Here is a 20,085-nt window from a genome sequence, read left to right as displayed (position 1 = left end):
GGGGCGGAGTATAGACAGACGCCTCTCGCCGTGATTACCTAGAGAAGTAATTATGCCGACCCCGCGAATTACCAAAACTATCACAAACTAGCGGATATCTAGTCCTCGAGATGGTAGCCAAGCCGAGATCGCGATATGGCCTCTAATGTTTTCGGAAGACGATCGTATTGCCGTTGTATATCAAATTATCCGCTTATATGGCCAAGCTCTGCATTGCTACATTAAGGTCGCATTTCCCTGGTTGAGAGCTGGTGAAGTTTAGAGCGTCTTTGACCAATAAACAGGACTTGGACCAGAACCTCTTCATCAGCCGCAAGCCAAGACAGCAAGCCAAGACGCCAAGTCAGCACTAGCCCATCATGACCTCGACAGCGAACTACCAGCATATTGTTCTCAAGGGACTGCCGTATGATCGCGGCTTTACTCATGGAGAACAAGCCAAGCAAAAGATTCTCGACAGTCTTGCCCATTATCACAAACCAGGGAAACTACTGCCATGGTATGAGTTGATTCGTGCCCTCTTCTGTCTACTTTGGGCTATTCAGACGCATGCATTTGCTAACTCTCAATGTCGTAGGGACATATCGCTGCGCATTATCAAGGAAGTTTATCTTCCGGGAATAGATAAATACTTTCCCGAAGCGCTGCCTGAGCTTCAGGGCATTGCCGATGGTGCTGGGGTTGACTTAGACCAAATTTTGTTTCTCAATGCTCGCTACGATCTTGCCAGGGTCCGAGGACCAACTATTCGCCCGTGTCCGACTACAAAATCCAGTCTGACTGCAGGCACTTCTCAAGCTGTAAACGGTCATGTCACTCAAAATGGCCTTGATAACAACGCTTCAAGCGAGCCGGCAGATGTCCAAGAGCTTCAAGAATGCACTTCTGCAGGATTCCTTGCCGAGTCCCTAGAGAACGGCGACGTGATCTTGTCTCAAAACTGGGACATGTCGGCCAATGTCTTCCTTAAAGATACAGCGGTCTACCTGGAAATCCACCCAGACCCTTCAGAAGACCTCCCCGTCATGTTTGTCACAACTGAGGCTGGCCAATTAGGCCGTTCTGGCTTCAACTCTGCTGGACTCGGAGTCTGCGCGAGTTCACTCATGTCGACCGAAGATTACTTCCCGCTTGATCTGACTTTGCCTCCCGGCAGTGAACAACAGCCACTACTGCCGATGTCTCTTGTACGAAGGCAATTTCTACACAATATCAACTTCGCCAATGCTCTCATTAATGTGAGAAATGCGCCGAGGCATTTGTCGAATAAGCTTATCGTGGGCACAGCCGACAACTTCATCATGTCCATGGAGATTACTCCCAGTAGTGTCCACTTAGGATATCCGTCCAACGGAGACCACTTTGTAGTTGGATCAAATCACTTCATCAGCGAGTCATTCCAAGCGAGTCAATGGAATGATCGCTATCCTGGTGGCAGCAGCTGGTTCCGCGCCGTGAGAGTCGCGCAGCGAGTCCGACCGTTCAACAACAAGCAGTTAACGGCAGAGAAGATTACCGAGGCATTCTGTGACCATCTATCACTTCCTTCTTCTGTTTGTCAACACATGGAAGATTGCACAGTGAAGAATGTGCCGGATTACCCATACAAAGGTGCTCAGACAACATTGGCCCATATCCGATACAACTTGACCAAGCGAACCGCAACTGTTTGCAAAGGTCCGCCCTGTATGGGTACCTTCAACGAGTATTCGTTACCCGTTACGAGCAACGTGTGAGTTGATGCTACCCAACAAGGCGCCATACTTAGCGTACCCAAATACTAACCGTTCAAATACAGGAAAAAGAATGGCTATATAATTGGCAATCACGCAGTTACAAATGGCAAAACCTAAAAGAGAGAGTGCTATTGATGTTCCTCAAGAAAGTGTCGCTATTCGTACAGCTTTGAGCGGTACGGGAAGCCAGCAGTCGAGGCTAAGGACTTAATGATCTTGTTCTTTGAAAGTCCAGCTCAAGTTAAAGTTGTATTGGAAAGACGACGGCGTTGGTATCCAAGGTCGGTATTTTGACCAGAGTGGATGTTCAAAAAGCAGACTTGCTCCAATCGTTCAGCCTAATCAATTGTCAAGGTCAGGCTTCTGGTCTTTGTTGCGTACCAAAAGTGTCGAAAGTATGCCTAATATGTGATCTTCCCTTTGTATCCCATGCCTCCGTTGTATTGCAGGTAAGCAGGGGCAAGGAAGCAAGGAAGCAACGGTGGTAGTAACACAGACGGAATTGAGAACAGTCCTACAATTAGAGTCTATGGATCTAGAAAAATAAGTAGTTACAAATAAAGTTATAGAAGGTTCTGTTGATTCAATAATAATTCTTCATACTGGGACTCCACATTTCAACAAACCAAGCTGCTTGACTCAGCTGTGAATTAAAATACAAGGACTAGCTACCTTGCTGAGCTCCAGTCGGGGTATTAGATAATGAAACTGGGGCGTTAAATCACTTTTTCCTCCAAAATTAAAAACACACTGCCATTACTATACACCCGTTCCTTTCCTAGACCTTGTATTGCCGTTCAAATCCAAAGTTCCAAACTTCAGTTCGGCGCTTTCCTTCGGATGACTCTTTAAATCCAACATGTTGAAACACGCTCGGCTCCAACGCCCACTTTACCAATCCACGATCTTCTGCGTAGCCTTCCAATATCATATCTCCCGGGAAGTCGTATGGCGGGTCTCTCAGTAATGCTTGAAAGCCTTCCAAGTGTCTCTGCGGAAGAACAAGTCCTTGAGCGCAGCATCCGTAATGTGGCATCTCCCGAGCTCCATGGAACTCGCTTAGGCCAAACGGATTCAGTCTGTTAGCAGACAGACGGCCGGAGAGAAAGTAAAGAGCGATAAGAGCTGGCAGCCAGAGACCAAAAATGAGGGCTCCGAGATAACGTTGCGTATGTGGCGATACACTCGCTGAAGCACCCTTGCGCATATAGTATTTCCTCCCGGTCAAAAATGCGACTAACACGGCGGCGTATACCAAGAAGATGACCTTGGAGTAGGAGAGCCACTCTTCGTTGTTCCATCCCATCAAAATCTCCGAGTAAAACAATCGCAGATATATCCATTCTCTGTTAGTCTTTTCAGTCTCTTGTTCGACGTATGCCAAGCCTTTTTTGAATCGAGGAAACCAGTCTCGCAGTGTAACAATATCGTCCTCTACCAGCGCAAAGTACGGATACTCTTGCTCTCTGCATGCCTCCACGAGCGCCGAATGATCGAGCCTCATATTCTCCACACGGCCATCGCCACGAATATTTCCTTCTTTCAAGTCGAACGGGATGCGGCGGTATACAGAGCTTCCATCAGGTGGTTCACCATAGAGGAGGACCTCATCAACCAGCGGCTCAAGCCAGTCTTGGCCATATGCAAAATGCTTCGCAGGCGTTTTATCGGCAAGCAGCACAACAATGCGAACTGATGCGCGCTCCTCTGGCGTGAGTGTATCGGTTAATGTAGAAACGGTCGAAGCGAGGAACGACTCGGTCGTGCGATTGATGCTAGGGATGCCGATACATAGCAATTTTTCGACGGGCTGGGTTGGTGTAACTCTAGCAGGCGGATTATGGATATATGCGTCTGCCTCTTCAGTTCTCACTGTAGAAAAGCGCTGTCTATAGGCTCGCTCGGCATTGAAAAAGATTGAAGAAGGGTCATCATATGAAAAGAAAGAGGAAAAGACAAACAGAAGAAGCCAGAAAACACAAAACGCGGCGTTGATGCGAGCGACGGACATCATTACTGTCGCGTGACTCGGGGATGATGTCCACAACATCAACTTGCGCTTGGAGGCTACGGCTTAGCTATATAGGTAGTTTTATAAGCATCGAGGCGGATTTGCCGGAGAAGATATTTCCGCCAGTCATCTCGGGGATAAGTACCCCATAAGGCACGACAAATACCAAATTTCTACCGGGGTATTTCAACTGGTGCTTATGACTAAAGACATGAGATAATCTAGGCATTCTTGACTGCCAGCAGTATATTATGCCTTTAGTCTGCTGAGAATCTGCCTGACTTCACTGCAGTCTGTGTAAGATCTCATGTGTTGGTACACCCTAGGAGAGACAGCCTATCCATCTCATTGACACAAGTAGCCGATAACTACTATTTTTGCACAAGTTAACACTTTCAGCCTCACTCTACCAGCTCAATGAAAAATAAGGAGAGATGCCGCTGTTTCTCGGCGCAATCAGACCCTAAAGGTAGTGAGCTTATTACACTGGAGTAGTGCGGGTAAAACGGCAGGACAACCAACCAACAGTAGAGAACTTTCGATTGGGTGGCATGAGTCTATTTGTGCAAGAGAAAAAAAGCAGCTAATGATTTATTAGATACAAAGATGATGAGTCGAATAAGTCGTATTAGCTGTCTATTTATTTCTCTCAGCGTAACATTTACAGGGAGAGCAGGGGTGTGTGGCATATCGCTCTGGCTTTTACAAATACCGCCCATGTCTAGAATTCGGGCTCCAGAATCTCCATAAGAACTATAGAAATAAAATTGCGTTTCACATGTAAAGTCCATCTGTTCTCTTTTGCCTCATTAAAACATACATGATTATTAAATTGGTCTTGCGTTATGAGAGCTTGCGTCGAACATGATTTTATAGATGGCCTATGTATATGGCTTTTCCGCTATCAAACAACCTACAATAGGTCCGCACCAGCGTACTCTTTTCCGCTCAAGCTCCGACAACTCGCAACCTCCCTCCACAACTCCAATGTCCCTTTAGCCGTCTCGCGCTACTCTGAGTCCAAATGCTGAAATGCAACATTTTTAAGACGAAGTGAAAATCTTCCTTTAGGCCCCAATGTCACAAGGAAGAGATCCGCAGCAATATCCACTGTGTGAACTAAGAGCTCCCTGGAAATCGATGTGATGGCAGCCATCAGAAGACCTCCAAAGCAGAGCATTAAAGCTATAACCTCCAGGAGTCGTTTCGTAGAATCTGGTTACCAGTTAGTTTTCCAGTGCTTACTGTTTTGGGCGAAACTTACCCAGCCGTGCATTTCGACGACACGCATCCACTAAAGCCGTCGTGAAGTTCGGTTTCATACTTAGATCCGGTGTTGTAGTCGGTCAAGTAGATGAATTGATATTCGCCACCCTCGCTTTGCATTATATTACCAGCCGCCAGTTGTCCCCAAAAGGCGGTAGCTGAGCCGCAAAAGGCAGCAAGGCTGAGTAGAATGTATGCCTTCATGGTGAATAGGTAGAGAAGCCTTAGAAATTGTGTGCAGGATAAGAATCTAGAAGCAGTAGTGATGTGCTATTCAAAGGAGTCCTGAACGTAGTCTTTATAGACTTTCCAATTCGCAGACCCATTACGATGTATAGCGGTAAGCAACAATATTTTCCCCAAATTAGAGTAAAAGCTCTTGAATAAGCTTATAGTAATTTCTTGTGAACACCTGGTACTTTCTATCTACGGTTAATGCAGATCCTATGGTTCAAGATCGTACATTATAGTGCTTATACAGCTCAGCTACGCATATATTTTCGGTTTCTATGATAGCGCCTTCGTACCTGGCGATTTCCAAATACAGACTATTCATGTGGGTGCTATGGCGCACGACTGACACTTTTTGTTTAATGTGAATAGCCCGCATCCATAGCTTCTTTTCAGCGAACTAGTGCTGAGTGCCACCTGTAAGTTGCGAGATATCCCAGTAACTTCTTGTTTAGGCAGGAATCCATTTCCGCTACGCTTTTATCTAGCGATAAAAATATCTGTCTCTTTTGCACTTACCTTCGCATGAGACTTACATTCAGTGATCTTTCCATTCAACTGAAGCTGGCTACCCTTCTTTACGGAATTAAAAAGCGCAGTCAACTAAAGTCCTAGATCATATGTCAGTGGCATATGCTCGAAGGAAATCTATCACCAACCAAGCATCTCTTAGGTATCGGCTGCTTACCAATAGCAATGCTCAAGCCCTTCAACTCATATGAAAGGCACACTAGAATTCTTAATGCATGGTCACGGTATCTTACTAACCTTAAAGAAAGCCTTTCTTTAGGTAAAGAACTTTTTTTGAAGATCTAGAATGTGGCATAGGAGTAACACCACCCGCAATCAGCTTGGCCTGGTACCGCACATAGTGGTGGCAGCGCGTTGATCCCTCGTCCAAAGCGCCGAACTTTAGCCTCCGGTCAGATCGTTATCGTGCCCGGCATCATACCATGTAGGCAAGGGAGATGCGCCACGTGAATGGCAAGAATTTCCATGCCTCCCAGCCTCATCCCTTGGCAGTTGACGTGTCCATGGCTGTTTGGGCTCGGCGCTGTGGCTGCTGTTTTCTTGCAGGCGAGTGTGTGCGCCCCCCTGGCTTGGGATTGGCTCGTAATAGCTCCCATGTTTATTTGGACGGCCACTGTGGATACATCATTCAAAAAAAACAACGTGACCGTGATATTGAGGCCCAAACAACGGCCATTGGGTGTTTCGTTGGGCAAAAACAGCGAAGGCTTGCCTTGTAGTATTATATAGTCAGTCTGTTCACTCTGTGCACCGTAGAGAGCCTCTTCTCGCCGTATGCGTCGCAAAATCCATTGAAACTTACATATACACTGCATCGGCCTGTCCGCTTGACAATGGGTTTCCTTGGGTGGCTCCAATCATGGCAGAAACGGGCTTCAGCTAGCAATCAACCTCAAAACAGAAGAGAACCAACATCTCAGCCACAAAAAGGACCGAGGCCTCAACCAAAGAAAGAGCCGACATATCGCGTACGAGGTGTGCCGAATGACTGGGATAGAGACAAGCTAGAGTCATTTTTGGTGGAAAGAGATGGCCCTGCTGGACCGGTGGTACAATCCTTAGCCAAGGAGTTTCATGGGTGCTCTCAAACGGCCACAGTCCTTTTTCGAAACACCTGCCAGCTCCCATTGAGGATCTCTCTGCCCGAACCTTCTGGCCAATTTGGTGAGCTTCGTAACCTGGCGCTTGACCATGCCTTTCTCGGTATTACCACGCTCTTCGCTCCCCCGCAGCAGGATCATAAAGTTGAGTAAGGAATTAACCATTCCACTTCTATATGAATACCAGCACTGACAGTGTTAAGCATCATCGCCATCTGTGGCCTTGGCGGACACGCATTTGGGTCATTTAAAGAGCGGGGTGGAGAGCACATGTGGCTAAGAGACGCACTCCCGCATGGTATCACTGCTGAAAGTGGCCAGCGTATTGCACGCATTATGGTGTACGGCTACGAGTCAAATATTCCAGACAGCGATAGCTTTCAGAATCTGGAGGATCTCGGGACAGCTCTCCATTCCGACCTTCGAACCCTCGTATTTGATGGTTCGTTCAAACCGATCGTATTCATCGCCCACAGTCTGGGCGGATTGGTCGTCAAACAGGTAAGCGCACTCACAGCATCCGTTCAGGGACATTAGTATTCTAATACTTCAGCAGTTCCTTATATCGTTGTCTGAGTCAAAGGATGAAGTGGACCAAAAATTAGGCTGCGCGGTTTACGGTCTTTCCTTTTTTGGTGTCCCACATGACGGCATGGACATTCGTTCGCTCATCCCCATGGCTGGTGATGGACCAAATAGATTTCTGCTAGAATCTATTGGATCCAACAATTCGCAGATCCTCAGCATCCAGCATCGTGAGTTTTCAAAGGCTCTAGGGGGCCAAGGCCAGTCTGAGATTGTTTCATTTTACGAAACCCGCTTATCGCGAACCGCATTAAAAGTGTGACTTCATCCATTGTTCGGGACGACCTGTGCTAACATGTAGCAGGATGAAATGGGCAGATGGAGAATGTCAGGAGAGCTGGCCGTCCTAGTAACGAGGGCATCCGCCACGCATTGCCGAAATTGGGAGAACGGACCGGAACATATCTGCGCCATCAATCGCACACACTCAGAAATGGTCAAGTTTGCGGAGGAAGACCCTGAGTATGATAAAGTCCTCGGGCGAATAAAAACACTCGCCCTACGTGCGATTACAGTACGCAGGAGTATGTGATCAAATTAACCGCCAAGCCGATCAAGCTAGGAAGGGATTATATTAACATTTTCTCAGGCCTATTACAGCGAACTTTGTCACAGGGTGAACAGAACTGCCTACAATCACTAGCCTTTGAGCAGATGCAGGACCGTGGCAACGACATTGATCATGCCATCCAAGGGACATGCGAGTGGCTGCTGAAACACGACACGTATATGAAGTGGGCCACATCCCATGAATGTTTACTTTGGATCAAAGGAAAACCAGGCGCGGGGAAATCTACGTTGCTCAAGTACGCCGTTAGTAAACAACGAGATATACCCAGTGCAAAAGACGATGATGTCGTGCTGTCTTTCTTTTTCCATGGCCGTGGTAATGCAATTCAAAAAACTCCTCTTGGCTTCTTAAGATCTATACTTCATCAAGCCCTTGAGAAGGCCCCTGAAGCCTTCCCAGATCTCGTCGATACCTATCAGCAGAGGTGCAAGGTGATGGGTAATCCTCCTGAGAATTGGCAGTGGCATCCGGAAGAACTTTGGCGTTTCTTTGAATTATCTCTTCCACAGATCTTAGCGAATCGCTCAATATGGTTGTTTGTCGATGCGCTAGATGAATGTGGTGAGGATGATGCAAGAAACCTCGTCCAGAGGTTCAAGGCTTTGCTCAAGAGAATATCGCGGCTTCCGTCTTGGATCCATTTCCGTGTTTGCTTCAGCTGTCGTCATTATCCAATACTAAGCTCTCGGGATCTGCTTGAGGTGTGCCTTGAGATGGAAAACGAAAGCGACATTTCCACTTACGTGAAATCCACACTCAAGCTAACATCCTTCGAGGAGCCGACACGATTTAAGATTCGAGATCTGATAATATCTCGTGCTTCAGGTGTTTTCTTGTGGACACAACTAGTAGTGAAAAAAGTTCAGGGCCTGGAGCTGGATGGTGATGGGCCAAATAAAATCGAGGCGACTATTCGTTCTACTCCCGAAGGCCTCCATGAGCTATATAAAGAGCTCATAAAGGGCATGACGTCATCCTCTTTGAGACTGATCCAATGGGTATGCTTCGCAGCGCGGCCTTTGTCCACGGAAGAGCTGCGATGGGCGATGGTCATCGACGTCAGATGTCCATCGTTGCAAGAGTGTCAAAAAGCATATGACTACATACCTGACAGCAAACGAATGGATCAACAAGTTATCAAGCTCAGTCGAGGACTTGCTACAGTTGTTCCTGGATTTAATATGCAGGTTGTCCAGTTCATTCATCAGTCCGTTAAAGACTTTTTCATGGATAAGGGCCTGGTAACCCTAGACAACAGCTTAACATCAACCGATGAGGCAATCGGAATGGCACAGTTCCAACTTTTGAAGACTTGCATACTCTACATGAAGATGGAGGAAATTAGCCAATCAACAAGCCATGGAAGTGGACTAAAGGCTGAATTACCATTTTTGCACTATGCCGTGACTTCATGGGTTTCACACTTGCAAAAATGCGATGCCATCAAATTTTCTCCGAAGAATATCCTAGAATTACTTTCATGGCCCTCAAATGTCATCCTCGACCTGTGGGTGCGTCTTTTTATACAACTCGGCCGTCCTTCCGGTCCTACTCCAGTAGCAAAGACCACTCTTATACACATTGCGGCGGAGTATCGCCTGGTAGGAGTGTTGGCAGCCATTCTAGAAAATAACGGTCAAACTTATATAAACATCAACTCAAAAGATAAACATGGCAAGACGCCGCTGTCATGGGCCGCGCAAAAGGGGAACGTGGCGGTAGTCAAGACCTTGCTTGACACAGGCCAGGCTGAGATCAATTCGACAGATATAGAAGGCCAGACGCCGCTGTCGAGGGCCACGCGGAAGGGGAACGTGGCAGTAATTAAAACCTTGCTTGACACAGGCCAGGTTAAGATCGATTCGACAGATTATGGTGGCCGGACGCCGCTGTCATGGGCTGCGGAGTACGGGAATGAGGCCACAGTCAATATCTTACTTAACACAGGCCAGGTTAAGGTCAATTCAGAAGATTGTGGTGGCATGACGCCGTTGTCGTGGGCTGCGTACGCCGGACGCGAAGCCGTGGTTAAGATCTTGCTTAAAGCAGGAGCTGAGGTTAATTTAAAATCTCAAGGTAATAGATCTCCACTTTCGTGGGCTGCGCAGAAAGGACAAGAAGCTGTGGTTAAGCTATTGCTTAATATGGGAGCTGAGGTCGATCAAAAAGATAAATATAACTGGACGCCGTTATTATGGGCTGCGAAGGAAGGGCATGAGGCTGCGGTTACTACCTTGCTTAGCCTAGGTCAGGCTAAGGTTAATTTAACAGATCAAAAGGGCCGGACACCACTTTCATGCGCTGCAAAGGGAGGGCACGAGGCTGTGGTTACTGCCTTGCTTAGCCTAGGTCAGGCTAATGTTGATATAAAGGATCAAAAGGGCCGGACGCCACTGTGGCGAGCTGCAAAGAAAGGGCGCGAGGCTACAGTCAAGCTGCTGCTTAATTCAGGAGCTCAAGTCGATTTAAAAGATCACTTTAACCGGACGCCGTTAATGTGGGCTGCATATTGTGGATATGACGCTGTGGTCAAGCTATTGCTTGATGCAGGAACTGAGGTTGATTCAAAAGATAAATTTAACCAGACGTCGCTAGTGTGGGCTGCAGAGAACGGGCACGAGGCTGTGGTCAAGCTGCTGCTTGATTCAGGAGCCGAGATTGATTTCATAGGTTCAAGAAATCAGACGCCGTTAATGTGGGCTGCACGGGGAGGGCATGACGCTGTGGTCAAGCTGTTGCTTGATAAAGGAGCTGAGGTCGATTCAAAAAATGTTGATGGCCAGACGCCACTGTCGTGGGCTGCACAGCACGGGCATGCAATCGTGGCTAATATTTTGCTTAATGCAGGAGCTGAGGTTGATTTAAAAGATAAAACTGGCCGAACTCCATTATCGCAGATGGCACAGGTTGGACAGTATAGCAATGAGGCTGCGATTACTATCTTGCTTAATGCAGGAGCTAAGGTTGATTCAAAAGATCAAACTAACCGGACGCCATTATCATGGGCTGCGGAGTTACACCATAAGGCTATGGTTAAGCTACTGCTTAATGCAGGAGCTGAAGTAGATTTAAAAGATCAAAGTGGTCGGACGCCGCTGTCGTGGGCTACGGGGTGGTGGGGCGAGGCCACAGTTACACTATTACTTGATATGGGGGCCGACGTAAACTCAAAAGACAGAAATGGCCAGACGCCGCTGTGGCGGGCTGTAAGGAGCAGGAGCGAAACGATGGTTGAGCTATTGTTGGATAGAGGGGAGGTTGACTTGAGTGATGATAACGGCCAAAAACTGCTCTCGTGGGCTGCGGAAAACGGGTGCGAAGCTGTTGTCAGGCTACTCCAAGCTTGTATCCCATCTCCGTTCTAGCCAATATCTGCATGAGGCCGCAGAAAAGAGCAACAAGTTTAACTGTTGATTCCTACTTGTGCAGTGCATTTGCGCAACATATATGAGATGCGCCATGTCTTAGACTGACAGTCGAGCCATACCGGGGAAATTGTGAGCACCTGCTGGTTGGGGATCTAACAGGGAGGTCACCGAGGATATAGCTGTTTGAAAGCCAGAGTCCGAGCAGTGCCCATTAGAAGCCTGAAGTACACCCGAGACATTCAAGCAGTTAAAATCTGCCGGTTCGCGTGTAGACTAGTCAGGATCATTCCCCACTTTCATCAACTGTCTTATACTGAATAACTAAACCAATGGGGGAATGGCTTTTTTACCCCTGAGGTTAGTCAAAGAGCAAATGAGGCATGTCCGTAGTTGCCATATCCAAGTTATTCAAACCTAACAGTAGGGAAGAGGCCTCGGCTGAAAACTAAAGCTATGCATCCTCAATAAATATAAATACTACTTATACCTACTTCGTATAGATTGAGCTTTTTGTTAAGCCTCAATATCTTTTTTCGAATGCATGTGATCACAGATGGATCATCATCCTATTCAGAATGGCTACTTCCAATGTTTTAAATTCTTTGTCCGTCACGTCTGTTTTAAGTCATGTGACTACAGATAAGAACACCCGTACCCAGAACAACCAAAAGCGCGTCCAGCTGCTGAACGACAAGGCTGCAATAAACGAGGTGCTTCTTTTCGATCGCGCAGACAAGTGATGCTCTATGCGAAGAGCGCATTAAGCTCAGCCCATAGGGCCAGCCTCAACAGAAAAACTATCTACTATGGTGATGAATCTTCTCTGCAGCAGGACTTGCAATAGTCACTCTATAGGAAACGCCAGCCTGGGAAAATTTTGGCGTACTTTAGCTGATAGACTGATCCGCAAAGAGCTGCTGACTCTCATACATGTAATCGCTAATACTCAACGGGCGTTGTAGGATGCTAAGGAGGAACGAGAGAGAAAAGGGAGACAAGAGACTTATTCATATCCTACATACTTATGTGTTTCATCTTATGTTACCCTGCCTCGCATGATATTATATCTTATGTATTATTATGCCCTATGTGTTGTACGCCTTACGTGTTATCATGTCTTGTGATAGTATTATGCCTTATGCATTCATAGGTAATACATTGCGTCTTGCAATATATTATTGTAATATCTCGTCTGCTACACTCAGGACGGAAGTCGCCATCCTATTGGACTTACATCCTGCTGGAAACAACTCTGTAGCGCAAATGTAGCTGCAGACACAGTCCCAGAGCTCAAAGTGATAGGCAGCTAGTCTAATGGACAGTTAGTAACAGAATATAAGCATACCTAGTTAGGATGTACCCATGTAATAGTAAGGCATATTGAAATGCTATCCACTAGTAGTTATATCAGTTTACATACAGTACCTGCTGTTTATAGGCTTGTGAAGAAAAAAAAACCGGAATTAGTGTACTGTAGCTATAAAATATGTCTTGGGAATTATTAGAAAGAATAAGCGACAGAGATTGGACCTTTACTACATTGGATTAACACCTGCTTCACATTCTTCTGGAAGACTCTCTAAAGTCAAGTGACTTTAGCCCCTTGATGTATGCTATTAATAAGGCAACTCAACTTCCTATCAGCTAGAGTATCGCATCTAGGTAAATTAGTTGTAAATGCTTAGATATAATCAAAACTGCAAGTATAACAGGCACGCGAGATATTGCAGATGAAACAAGAGCTTTACAATATAAAACTGCAAAGGGACAGTAGGTATATCAGCGTTACCAGCAGTAAAAATAGGATTACTATTACCTAGAACATCATCATTAGACAGACACAGGTGGGGAGCAGCTGTCAGAAGTTGGAAAAAAAAATAAACGAAAGCAGGGATTTATAAGCCTAATGGTTACGCCACAGGCCAATAAGGAAGACGGCCCGCGTAGCTCAGGGGTAGAGCGTTGCACTCGTAATGCAAAGGTCCATAGTTCAAATCTGTGTGTGGGCAGTTATTTTTTTACTTTTTTTGCGTTTATTAACCCCCAATAAATAGGTGACTGATTAAATTTTCAAATACTTGCTGTATTGTTATTTAATTCTCGATAGATATCTTGTACGCGTCGGGCGCATGCTTCTTCTATTATCCCTACCCCGCCTATTGATGTAAAAGTTGGTATACTTTACGAAATCATTATTTTCGCACTAATAATTGCGGCAGTAGCGAGTTTACACTATGGGTCTTTACCCTACATAAAGAAGGGTAGATTCTTCAAATAGACAAAGATTACTATTATCATTTGAAGTTACATATGCAGGTAATTATATTCACTCCCTTATATCAAGATTCTTGCAAGCTGTCAGTAAAATGACATGTTCAAGTATTACATCGGTATCTTCGTGATTGTACTAACACCACCATCGCTCTTATTTATCCAGTCTGTACATCCTTCTTTTCAAATCTTTCCACTGGCACTATTTCCACATGCTCACCATCATGAGCCGTCGCATCGCTTTCATGACCCTCCTCTTGCGGCGACACAGATTGGGCTTCATCGCCAGCTTCTACATCGTCGCCGCTCGATTTTCCATCGCGTCGTAAGTACCATTTAAAGTAGTAGACCAAAATTTGCGCCATAAACACCTATTTGCCCAGTCAGTAACAACACGAATTAGAGTGAGGGTAAACCCAAAACTGCGTGCTGGCGCTCACCTGCTCAATCGTATAAAGCAACACCGGGATAGTGATAAACGCCCTCGTCAAGTCATCGGCTTGGCTCCACATTGCCGTCACCAGAGGAATACCCAGACTCGTTGTCTTAGCCGCTCCGCAGAAGCAAACTGCAATGGTCTGCTCCTTGGACATCTTTTTCACCGTGAATATGCGCTGGGCTCTTTTCGGCAGACGGGACTTCGTGACGCGCGGGTTGATGTATCTGGCGAAGAACTGGGGTGGACGGGCGAGGTAGAAGCAGATGAGAGTGAAGATGATGTAGAGGCCGATGTTAATGAAAACGTTGAAAATGACATCTGCTTTCGATAATTTATAGAGAGCACCAGTGCCAAACGCGCCAGAAAACGTCGTCCTTTTCACGTCCATTAGCATAAAAATCATCAAAAAGCCATAGGGTCAGCATCTCCAACTCACCATACCAGCAGGATCAGACACACGCTCGGCAATTTCCCCAGCATCGTAACCCTCAAGACCTTGGCCACCACATCTCCTTTCCACCACCTCACCGCCTGGCCCACTGTCAGGGGCAACAGGACGCTCAAGCCCAGCTGCTTCGCCACGTTGGCGTACATGTCTCCCAGCGTGCTCGGGTCTGCAGGCCGCCAGTCTTCAAAGACGGACTCTCGCGGGATGAAACCGTATATCAGAATTGGCGTGAGAAATGACCCAACGGTGTTGCCTATGACGACAGAAATAACAGCTGCGGCTTCATCGCCTCCGGCTGAGCGCGTCATAACGACATTGGAAGCGATCGTGGTGGGGAGACAAGAGGTCGCGAGCATGCCAAGAATGATGGGAATTGAAGGAGTGCCATGCTTCAGGGCACCAGCAGCGAGACAGATGTGTATGAAGACTAACATTGTATTTCATGTCAGTCGATTCCAGGAGCAAAAGTTTGCCTTGATTGAAATCCAATAAGAATTCAACTCACTCAGCATAAACACTGGGATAATCGCAAAGCTGCTTCCCTGAATAATCACATGCAGCCTCCAATTTGTCAGATTTTGCTTCAACTTTTCGGGAGGAAGTTGCAGCCCATTTATTAAGAAGATGATGGCCACGGCGCCATACAAGATGCTGTACTCTGACCGAATCACGCCTCCATGCTCTGCAACAGCTGTACAAAACAGGGCAGTTAGCTCAATTCTCTTATTTCATGTGTCTTGTCCTCTCTGGTTCTTCGGCTTCACTTCTTTTCTTCCATTTCCCATCTAAATCGCAACGAATTTCGTCCGGAATAGTATCTGGTGACAGTAGATGATCGTAAAAGAGAGAGAAACTCACATGGAAAAAAACGCCCCAGCACACACGCCACCGCGAATCCAATAAGCAACCACTGCGCTGCTACAAACTGCACTCCTTTGCAGAACCAAACCACCAGCTTATTCTCGCGCCAAGATTTCTCATCCGTCGTCATCGTCTTCGTTGTCGTCGTATCCATCGTGCTTCCCAAAATCACCTTCTTCGGCAAATATTACCCAAAAATGTAGCTATCGTGATGAAATCATAAATCGTAAAAAATCATTCCGAAAATAAAAATGAACATGTCTATAACAAATGAATGAGAGAGAAGGGGGAAGGGGGAAGGGGAAGGGCGATCAAAAGAAAAGGAAAGGAAAGCAAAAAGAAATCACGAGAACGGCCAACTATGCACTTTTGTAGATGAAATAGTAGCTAAGCTACGTAGCTTGCTCGATTTCTCCAGCCACACAAGCGTGCGGAATCCAAAAAAGCTTGCGAAGTTGAGACCGCGCAGGAATGCTGGGTTTAGAAGAGGGCAAAGCGCCGTCTTATTACCGGATATGCTGAGCGGGTCTCGTCGGCCGATCGCTAGAGATATCTGCCGACACCGCATATTGCGATAAATAGTAGGTAATAGCCATAGTCATCGTCGGATAATTTGAGAGGGGCTTTTACGACATGGTGGGATGATGCTTGAGAAATCTCCTGCAAGCACAGCGATAACGAAAAGGGGCTGAAGCTTGGAGGGGTAAAAAAAACATCAGACTCAGCACCAGAGTCAAGGGGGAGGCATGAGATATGGGAAAAGCACATGATGGCGTCACGTCGGCATACTCCGTGCTCAGCAAGCATGTTTAGGAGACGGAGTCTATTTCTGGAATACGCGGAATAGATAAAACTTGAAGCATTGATATATACTGCTACTATTTCATCAATGTCGAAACCCTCCGTATCCCTGCACGGTCAACATATTAGACAACATCTACACCGATTCACCTTTTAACCTCCAAAGCAGCGATAAAACATCTAATCATCCAAAAGCTGTTTGTGGCTAACCCTTCAAGGGGAAGCGACAAGCAAGGCTAACCCCAACGCCGTGCGATGCCTGTGGTATCAACATAAACATTCTCTCAAACAAGGTTCGAGAAATAAAATCGTAATAAGAGGCCCTGCTCTTTCGTGACGGCTCTAATGGTTGTAAGAATATTAAGTAGAAGAAGGAATGTTAGAATAAAGAATAATCGAAGCAGGCATTTTTTTTGTAAAGAGAATAGGAAAAGGAAAGAGAAAGGAAGGAAGAGTCCAATGTGCTGTTATCGCATTGTCTCATGAGAGACCGGACTATGCGACAAGAACGGGTGCTGGTGGTGCTGGTTCTTCCAGTGGTAGAGCTGTCATAGACTCGCCAGCACCGGTACTACTTGGTGCCGGCGCAATCTCTGGGTCTGGAATTTGTATGTCCAGCTAGCGAGAGACACTTGTTAGCATTCATGGCCAACTTTAGTCAAGGAGTGGTAAAGGGCCTTCTCACAGTCATGTACCCCGTGCGGCGAAGCGAAATCAGCTTTGGGGGGAGAACTCCGTCCTCGGAAGATGTTGTCTTTTCTTTCTCACGATTCCACTGCTCGATCCAGGTCTCTAGGCTGTTCAGTCGAGATTTGATGCCGGTCATACCAAAGTCATCCCACAGCCAGCCAGTTGCGAGTCCAACAAATGCATCAAACATGTTTCGAAAATTGTAGGGATCAAAGGCGGGTATCAGCTCTTTGTTGAGCTTATCAATGATCTGCCGGAATTCAGGTTCAGGAATCCCCGCAGGATCCAGGATTTCAGGATAAAGGTTTGAAAAGGTAGGAGCCAGGTCACCTTGGAGAAGCCAGTCTCGGCGGATTCGGATAATCCGTGTCTTGGCATACTCGGCAGAGTCTGTCGGTACATGAGGATTCAAGTGAGGGAAGCATGGATGCTGCGGTCCCCAGGCCTCTCCCAGATCTGGCTGAATCTCCTCGCCCATGATGGACGAGTTGGATGAGGAGATTGCAGATCCTATACCGTCGCCATAAGAGACGTTGGAAAAACGATGGGGGTCCATGATATCCGGTCCTCGCTCCAGATCTCTGGAGTAGGACCTCCTCGACTCTTCATTATCAGGCATCATGACGCCTTTGCCTTTGTCGATTCCAGGCACGTTTGCAGGCGGCGGAGATTCGCTACTGAATTCGCCGCTGGTTCTGTTTGGAAAGTCAAACCGAGTTGGAGAGAGCGTTTGAGAGCGTCGCTCGTCGTACGACGCACGAACAGATCCGGGTAAGCTTATTCGCTTATTTTCCGTTGTATTCAAGTCGAACTGAAAGCTGATCGGCGTTGATGTGGAGTGCCTCGCCTGTATATGCTCGGTGAGCGTGAGCAGAGGATAGTCGCCAGCGCCAGTAACGTTTGGGTCCGCGGTGTTGGTAGAGTCGTCGAGAGCTGGATGCTGCAGCGGTACTGGGGGACCAATCGGACTTGAAGGGCGGCGTCTGTGGGCGGAAGGCCTGGGAGTTGAGTTGGTGGGATTCCACAAGCGAGCAGACGATAGGCGCTGTAGCCGAGTCGGATTTGCGCCCGGTGTGGCGAAGCTGCCAAATATCGAGCGTTGGCCTTGCTTATGAAAGACAGTCTGATGCGGCGATGCAGGCGCCTTGGAAGGGCTGGAGCGAGCGGGCTGGTGCGAAGCAGGAACTGCGGAGATGGCGTCGCTGCGAGAGTTGCTTTGCGCGCCTAGGGAGGGCGGGTCGGCCGTGGCTGAAATTGCCTGGAGCTCGTATGAAGCCGTGGGAATGGTGGAAAGGGCACGGCCGCTGGGACGACCGCGCTGCAGGGAAACGGCGATGTGGTCGCGTCGGCGCTGGAGGATGGCGACTGCAGCGCAAAGCTGCTACCGGGCGAGGCTGCTGAGCGTAGCCGTGGCCCCAAGAACAGCAACTGGGCTGTTGCGGCAAAATCTGCGATCGACTCTTCCGCCGTGGCCGTCGAGCGCAATGCTGAGTTGGAAATGCAGGGCCGGAAAGCAGATGCTGAGAAGGGCTTGGCGCAGACGCCGGTTTCGTATTGGCTAATCAGGGGCGGGTGCTCAAAGCAGTTAGTGCGGCTGGACAGATCGCTGGCGCCGCAACTGCGCGATAGCATATTTATCGATTGCTGCGATAAGACAAAGAGCGTGGGACGCTGAAGGCGGGCAGGGCAGGGCAGGCTTTTTAAAAATCAAAAACCCATTGTTGGCGTCACGAGAAGTAGGATGTGAAAAGGGAAGCGAAAATAGAAGAAGACAAGTGGACAAAGAGAAGAGAAGAAGAAACGAAGCGAAGACGGAAGCGAAGACAGAAGCGAAGAAAAAGAAATTAAAGCTCTGGATCGCAAAGACGAGATGGAATCCGTGCTTCAAGAGCAGCAACGAGATGGTCTGTGGTCATGTCATGGGAGCCCGAGTGGCTTTATCTGCGTGCGAGGCTTGTTCATTTGTCTGCTAAGTTTAGCCCTTTGTCGTCTAACCCATGCCGCATCTCGAGCCTCAGGGCTTACGTGCCTTGTTTGGTCCACTGCAAGTGAGCGTTAGCTAGGAGAATGCGGCATGGCTTCGGGACCCGACCAGTGGCGCTCAGCCAGCGCGCAGCTGAGCGGCTGGACTCTGGAGTCTGGTGCTTTCTAGGGCAAGGAACGGAGCACATGTACTAACTGGGCTGTGGCCTAGGCCGTAGTGCCCAAATTTCAACTGCCCGCTTCAAGCAGCATTACCAACCAACAGCTTGAGCTCAAGATCAGATCTGCCCTATGGTGGAGATGCCGACAAACATGATTTTCATCACTGCTCACGGCATTTCCGAAGTTGGGGAACTGCGCACAGCACAGTTTATGCAGACAACGGATTTTACCATCGCAATCAAATAGCTCTTCCACCGTAGTATACATGTATACTGTACACAAGCATGCATTGGCTGGGCACATCAGATGCTAATAGACGTGGCAACAGCAGACTGTAAGCCCCCTTGCAGAGCATAGCTCTATCACGACAAGTATAGCCTCCATCAGATTCCTTCTATGTTGTAAGGCTGAAAGCCAAGGGCGCGCAGCGAAGAGACAAGGTGCCTTGTCTTTGTAGAACAAAAATAGAACATCAAATTGTTGACTCCATGTCGTTAATCTTTGGCAGCACCGCTGGCGCCAGGGGTCATCACCAGTTGTTGGATCTGGGAAATTTAATCGGTCCTGGCCGGTCGAGCACGTGCGGAAGAAGGAAAGATGTAATCTCTCCAGACTGCCATCGATCTGGTCATCTTGAATAGGGGGCTGGAGAAGCCGTGCGCTTCCATATTGCATGGCCCGCTGTCTGTGCTGTGTCCCCCATGCAAAGGCCGGGCCTCCCAGCAGTTGATGGGCAGATCGCAGAGATAGTCGAACCAGGTGCTACATATTAAATTTTAATCTCCTTTTAGAAGCATCTTATCCAAAATTGAGAATCGTATTTCTGGAGATTGCCGTGCCTGTTCGCATGACGGCGATGCGGATTCACTCCCTGCTGGGAAATTGCTCAATGCGAATTTCGACGGTGACGTCCCCGGGAAGATGAAATTAAGCTGTTGGTGCCATGCGGCCCGAAAAGCGGGGCGCGATCTCTTGGAACTGACTTGTCAGTCTGCAGTATTGATGGCAGCGCTTCGAGAAGATGGAAGCAA

General features: G+C 47.6%; 6 protein-coding genes across 6 annotated transcripts; 2 read left to right on the top strand and 4 right to left on the bottom strand.

Moving 5' to 3' along the window:
- Nucleotides 1–359: 359 nt before the first annotated feature.
- Nucleotides 360–1,853, top strand: TGAM01_v203639 (hypothetical protein; the record flags this gene model as incomplete). The annotated part of the gene is made up of 3 exons (XM_024549250.1): nt 360–499; nt 578–1,732; nt 1,799–1,853. 3 exons carry the CDS (start codon nt 360–362, stop codon nt 1,851–1,853), a joined length of 1,350 nt encoding a protein of 449 aa, XP_024405955.1.
- Nucleotides 1,854–2,514: 661 nt separating this feature from the next.
- Nucleotides 2,515–3,750, bottom strand: TGAM01_v203638 (integral membrane protein; the record flags this gene model as incomplete). Its single annotated transcript, XM_018806071.1, has 1 exon — nt 2,515–3,750. The coding sequence occupies one exon, from the start codon at nt 3,748–3,750 to the stop codon at nt 2,515–2,517; it is 1,236 nt and encodes a 411-aa protein (XP_018660789.1).
- A 1,064-nt stretch (nt 3,751–4,814) lies between these two features.
- TGAM01_v203637 (hypothetical protein) lies at nt 4,815–5,217 on the bottom strand (the record flags this gene model as incomplete). Its single annotated transcript, XM_018806072.1, has 2 exons — nt 4,815–4,962; nt 5,012–5,217. 2 exons carry the CDS (start codon nt 5,215–5,217, stop codon nt 4,815–4,817), a joined length of 354 nt encoding a protein of 117 aa, XP_018660790.1.
- Nucleotides 5,218–6,608: 1,391 nt separating this feature from the next.
- TGAM01_v203636 (hypothetical protein) lies at nt 6,609–11,396 on the top strand (the record flags this gene model as incomplete). The annotated part of the gene is made up of 5 exons (XM_024549249.1): nt 6,609–7,024; nt 7,079–7,376; nt 7,432–7,716; nt 7,765–7,984; nt 8,050–11,396. The coding sequence occupies 5 exons, from the start codon at nt 6,609–6,611 to the stop codon at nt 11,394–11,396; spliced, it is 4,566 nt and encodes a 1,521-aa protein (XP_024405954.1).
- Nucleotides 11,397–13,828: 2,432 nt separating this feature from the next.
- Nucleotides 13,829–14,991, bottom strand: TGAM01_v203635 (hypothetical protein; the record flags this gene model as incomplete). Its single annotated transcript, XM_018806074.1, has 3 exons — nt 13,829–14,041; nt 14,111–14,483; nt 14,546–14,991. The coding sequence occupies 3 exons, from the start codon at nt 14,989–14,991 to the stop codon at nt 13,829–13,831; spliced, it is 1,032 nt and encodes a 343-aa protein (XP_018660792.1).
- Nucleotides 14,992–16,714: 1,723 nt separating this feature from the next.
- TGAM01_v203634 (hypothetical protein) lies at nt 16,715–18,541 on the bottom strand (the record flags this gene model as incomplete). Its single annotated transcript, XM_018806075.1, has 3 exons — nt 16,715–16,837; nt 16,905–18,167; nt 18,224–18,541. The coding sequence occupies 3 exons, from the start codon at nt 18,539–18,541 to the stop codon at nt 16,715–16,717; spliced, it is 1,704 nt and encodes a 567-aa protein (XP_018660793.1).
- Nucleotides 18,542–20,085: the final 1,544 nt, after the last annotated feature.

The sequence above is a fragment of the Trichoderma gamsii genome (genome assembly GCF_001481775.2).
Source record: "Trichoderma gamsii strain T6085 chromosome Unknown Scaffold_10.2, whole genome shotgun sequence".
Lineage (NCBI taxonomy): Eukaryota > Fungi > Ascomycota > Sordariomycetes > Hypocreales > Hypocreaceae > Trichoderma > Trichoderma gamsii.
Note: the sequence above shows the minus strand (reverse complement) of the source record. Positions and strands in the feature narration are given on the sequence as shown.